The following is a 5,609-nucleotide window of genomic DNA, read 5'->3' on the forward strand; positions in this document are numbered from 1 at the left end:
GAGAGCATCGAGGCGGCGCGGAGCTACCGGCGGGAGCTGCAGCAGCGGCTGCGGGGGCTGCATCAGGCGCGCAAGCAGGTGGGGAGGATGGGCTACGCCCTGCACGGCCCCCAGGGGCGTGAGGGGGCGCCCGGCCCTCCAGGGGGTCGGTCGCCCGGCCTCGGCCCTGCTTGCGAGGCTTTGTGCCCGCACGGCGTGAAGGCCTGGGGTTGGCGTGGAGCCCCCCCATGGGACTCCCACCGTGCCCGCGTCCGTGCGTCTCCCCACACATAGGCAGGAGTCTGGAAAGGCCGGGGAGCCGAGTGCAGGATGCGGCGGGACGGGGGCTCGGCGCGGTAATCGGGCCCGGGAAGCCTTGGGTCCAAAGAGCGGATGGCTGTAGCGACATGGGATGTGAAGGGTCAAATCCTATCCAGTGTGGGATGTCGCGCGTTCCTCTGCCGTAAGCGCGTGGTGGAGACGGCCGCAGACATGGATCGGGCTCTTCCTCGAGTGCAGCCACTAACTGCCAGCGCCCTCGCACCTCTGGTCTGTGTCGTGCAGCTGGGGCTGCAGGCCGAGATCGGTAACCCACTCGTCTCATGGTGCAGACGTGGGTTAAACTGCTTCTCGTGCTTCCCTCAGGTCCAGATTGACAAATTTTCTCCGTTTGCTAGTAAAGGAATGGCGTGTGGCTCAGGATGTGCACCATGGGGTGTGTCTCCGTTGATGCTGGCAACACGCAGCGGGCACAGCACCAGCAAGACTCTGCTGTGACTTCTCATTTGAGCAGAGGGCTTTCGCTTGATCACAGGTCACCTGAGAGTACTCTGCAGGGAAGATGCAGCATGAATACCCGTTAGTTTTTGTAGATCTCAGTTGCAGCTTTGGTGCCTTCAGTTTTGCGGCGTGACCTTTCAGCGATGTTGTTGGAGTCCTGTTTGTTTCCTAAAAGCTGATACACAGATTTACAATAGATTTCTGTGGTACCTTTGAATCCTGATGTTACAACTGAACAGGCAGTTGGTGTACGGGAATCCTAACTGTTGCCAAAGTGGTTGATGTTGCAGGCTGCTAAAGATGACGAGTAACTTGCACATGACTCTAGCCCAAATAATGCTGCTGCTTGGTAATATGAAACATATTGAGATGGAGGAAAACCAACTTGTTTTAGTGAGGGGGGTAACTGCTTAAGTTATGTTCACCTTTCCTTAGTCTGTGCTATTTCCTCCCATGAGATGCTGGATTTTGCATGTTCGTGCTGAACCTCTTCCCGTTCTGCAGCTTTGGCTGATCATTCTGCACTCGCAAACATCTGTTTCTCAGATTCCTCTTTGCAGCTTCAGATTTAGTCTGCCATTTTGATCATAGAGAAAGCTCTGAATCGGTGACTTAGGGGTGAGAGTGCCTGGAAACCCCAGGGGTTCTGGACTGAGCTGGGGCCAGCAGCAAAGTTATTGCTTGGGACTGCTGGACCATAGGGGGCTGCTTAGTGTGGCTCCATCTTAGAAGCACAGTACTGTGCTTTGCAAATCTTTGGAAGCCGGTGCATGAGTTTATACACCAGTGTTTTCCTCACTCTCTTCTGAATGAAGTTTGTCTAACATCAATCAAAGTTTGTGTAAGTTTCTCTAACATCAGTCTTCTGATGCTCACTGAGTTTGTAGGTGAATCAAAAAAAGGTGTGGGATCGGCAGGGGGTGGGGGGAAAAGAAAGCTATTCTCTTCTTCCTTCACCTCCCCCATGTACATGGCCAGTCACTTCCTTTTTTCTGAAATAACATGTGGAGAGAAACCAAGCTGTGTGGCAGCTGCAGAGGCTTATGAATATTACTTGAAGGGGAAATTTATTTTACTTAACCGAAGAGCTTCCTGTGCTGGTTGTCTACTTCTAAAGATCTAGAAATGACATGTAGGGCTTGGTGTTTGTTACAGCATTTCCGTAACTTGTGAAAGTGCATGCAGCCGGAGTGTTTGTTTTTTTACTTTAACTTGTGATTGATTTTTTTGGGGGTTTTGTTTTGTAAATTCAAATATATTTTCTTCTTCTAAAATCAGATGCAGCAATTTAGTAAACTTCCTTGTAATAACACTTCTGTAATAAATTTTTTTCCAAAGCTACAACTTTGCAGTAGATGTAGCAACAGACTTGCTGTTCATCTGGTTTGTAATAAAAGAGCAAGGGGATGGGCAGTGGAAATCAAAGGTGACCTGTTCAAACATGGGTTTGAAAAAAAAAAACTTTTGTCAGACAGTGTGTGTTTAGCTTATGAAATTCTTTACCTTTTTGAGGTGAAGTGCTTACCTGGATTAAAATAATAATCGGTCATCTAATGTGGATAACAGGAGTATTCAGAGTTGTTACAGTTGCTACCGAAGAGCATGGGAAGGGATATAAACTCTCTCATTCCTGGGTTTAAGCCAACCTCTGAGTATTGGAAGGGATGAGGGAATATTTTGTAGGGGACTGTTATTCCCAAAACAGCTGAATGCAGTGTTTACACTTTACTCTAAAGCTTTTGGTTCAGGTTTTGACAAGTCAGTGGATTAGATAAACCACCAGTCTGACCTAATGCAAAATTTGCATTTACTCTCAATAGTCTTCTTGTAGCAGATAAGGGAAGCAGGGATTTAAAGAGGTCAAAGGTCCATTGCTTTGACCTAAGGCAGGTCAGTTCTATGTATGTCATCCTGATGGATATTTGTCCAGCCTGTTTTTGAAAAGCTGAAGTGATGGGGGGCTCAACTACTTCTCTAGGGAGTCTATTCTAGTGCTTTCTCTCCTTATAGTTAGAAAGCTTTTCCTAATGTCTAACCAAGGTCTACTTTATTTGCAGTTTAAGCCCATTGCTGTTTTGCCTGTCCATGTTGGTCCTGGAGAACACTTTTACTTCTGTTTCTGCAGTAACCTTGGTATAACTGAATACTGTTATAGTGTTCCCCGCTCAAGTTTTCCCTCTCTATACGGACTCAGTTCTTCCATTTTTTCCTTCTAGGTCAGGCTTCCTGGACCTCTGATCACTTTTAATACTTGCCTCTGGACTCTGTCCTATTGGCTTATGTCTTTCCTGAAATACGGAGCTCAAAACTGGATGCAGCACCCAATAGTAGGAGGGCCTCTGCTAGAGGAAAGTAGAAGGATTACTTCACATGTCTTGCATGCGACACTGCTGTTTAAACACATTGTATGGTGTTGGCTTTTTTTGCAACAGTATATGACATTGACTCACATTCAGTTTGCAGTTTGCTAAAGCTCCCAGAACCTTGTCTGCAGAACTGCTTGGCTACCCAGGCGTTCCCCATTTTACATTTGTGCAGTTCATTGTTTCTAAGGGAGGACAAGTGGAAAATACTGCAATTATTGTATTGTCTGACTGACGCAACCATGTTGATTTGTTGTGATCCTTTGTAAAAGTTGTCCTCGCGTATCCCTTTCCTGCAGGCAAATGCAGATGAAGTAATTTGTTAAGATAAAAGCCCAGCTTGGTTTTCAGCGTCACCCTGAACCCTTCTCCTTTGTATCAATCAGATCAAAGAGAGCGCAGCTTCGACGAGGGATGTACTTGAGCAGCATTTTAGTGATTTAAAAGGGACCCTGACGAAGCTGTTGGATGAGCGATTGATGGCACTGCTGCAGGAAGTAGATTCCATAGAACAAGAGAGTATCAAACCACTGGATGAATGCCAGAAGCTAATAGAACATGGAGTCAGTACAGCTGATGACCTGCTCCAGGAAGGTAAGGGGCATTTCAAATAATGTCTTGTATTTACCTTTCTATGCGTCTTCTCTGAAAGACTAGAGCAGTGGCTCCCAGCCTTTTTGTAGACCATTGTAAGGCCATATATCTTTATCATCAGACTTTTAATAGGAATGCTGCCCAGGTTTGCAGGGCCCAGAGTGATCTTTAAACTTCAGAACTCGCGTGGTGCATAGATCCCACGTTCGTTCTCTGCATGGGATACGTTTTGCCACTTGGCAAAACTTCTCTGTATGAGAAAATGACTTTAGATTTGAATTTGTCATCTTGGAAAATGAGTTGCTGTCCAAATAGTGAGGGAGCACTTGTCCTGAACTGGAAGGGAGTTATTTTTAGCTGTGGCATAAACCCACACCCCACAGACGCTTAAAGATTGCTCTGCTTTTTGGTGACCTCTGCCAGCCTTGGATTCTACTTTATCTCAAACCTTTCTCCCACAGCTTGGAGGACAGGACAGAAAACAATAGAAGTGTGGAAAGTTTGCCCATTATGGTAAACACGTCCTAGCAGTACCAAATACCTCGGCAGAAAGGAATGTCTGCCTTGCTTGTTTCCCAGCACGGGAGAGCCTTCTCTATAGCGGTTTTAGCTATGACTCTGCTGGCTGCTTCCTTGCATTGTTCTCCCATCTCAGCTTTGCTTTCTTCACTGTTTTATCTTTTGTGAACTAAAATGCATTGTGCAGCTTGCTGCTGGCAGGAAACCTAGTAGTGGCCACTTGGGTGTAAAGTTAACGCTCAAGGAATGCGCCAGTCAGACTGCCCTAAGAATTAAATCCTCTTTCCACAGGACAGGTGGCAGTTTCCAAGTATCAATTTGCCACTTTCCTTTAAAATTCTGTGTTCCCCTATGCAATGGGCACTAACACATCTCTGCTGTGCATAGAGACTTAATGAGGTAATGGAAGTAATGAGTTGTTACCTGGTAACAACCTGTGTCAGATCTTATAGGTCCCTGGTTGCCAGTCTGCTTACTACTCTGCTGTGTCCTGGCTTTCTCTGTGGACTGTAGCAATACAAGCTCCTTTGTGCTGTGCCGTAACTGTGAGCTGGAGGGGCTATTGTTGCGAGTCAGAAGGGAATCCAAGTCATGCTCCCTGCATCTCGCTGCCATTTTCATTTGTGTTTCATTTGGTAGTACCTGTCCATTTGGAACTGGGCTTTGGTTGCTTTACTCTCTCAGGTTATACTGCAGCCATTAGGTGGTCAATTTGAAAAGAATCTGAGCTGGAGCAGTTTTTGTATCTTCTTGTGACTTGAAGTAATTTCGAGTTAAATGTAAGGAATTAAAGCTGGGGTGTTGGAAAAGCATGCTTTGTTCTCCCCATGGTGCAGTTTACACAATATCAGAGTGATATGTTAGCAAAAACACCAACTCCCCTCACCCCCCTCCCAAAATAAAAATAAAAAAAAATCCCCAAATGAGCCCATGGGTTAAATTAAGGAGTCTTTTTTTTCCTTGCACGGTTAGGCCAGAGCTGTTCTGTTAGCTATTTTAGATTCTGATAAACTCACTGCTGCTTAGGATGGTGTTTCCTTTCTTTTAGAGTAGATGGAGGAGGGCATTAGAGTCAGGTGCAAGGAATCAACACTCATAACTCTGCTGCTGCTTGGGACACTTTAACCATCTCATGGATGTGTCTATAGAAGGCTCTGGGTATGGAGATGTACATTTGGAGCTATTTTGAAAGGGCAGCAGGTGTTATGTTATGCACCTACAAAGGTATCTGATGTATTTACTCTAAGAATTTAACACCATGACTTGCAGGAGTGCTGTGGACACTGCACTTCCTTCAGAAAGTAGCCTGTACTGACAAGCGTCAGTCTTGAGCATTTTGCTCACTAGGTACATTTTTTTTTTTTTTTTTTTTTT

General features: G+C 45.7%; 1 protein-coding gene across 1 annotated transcript in view; it reads left to right on the top strand.

The window, feature by feature from the left end:
• CRLF3 (cytokine receptor like factor 3) overlaps positions 1 to 5,609 on the top strand; it is a 21,242-nt gene that overhangs the window by 5,403 nt on the left and 10,230 nt on the right. Inside the window, exons 2-3 of the mRNA XM_019515101.1 lie at positions 4 to 78; positions 3,509 to 3,716. Coding sequence (XP_019370646.1) covers positions 4 to 78; positions 3,509 to 3,716 — 283 coding nt within the window. The remainder of the gene's footprint in view (positions 1 to 3; positions 79 to 3,508; positions 3,717 to 5,609) is intronic.

The sequence above is a fragment of the Gavialis gangeticus genome, unplaced genomic scaffold (assembly GCF_001723915.1).
Source record: "Gavialis gangeticus isolate Ggan-Ray unplaced genomic scaffold, GavGan_comp1, whole genome shotgun sequence".
NCBI lineage: Eukaryota > Metazoa > Chordata > Crocodylia > Gavialidae > Gavialis > Gavialis gangeticus.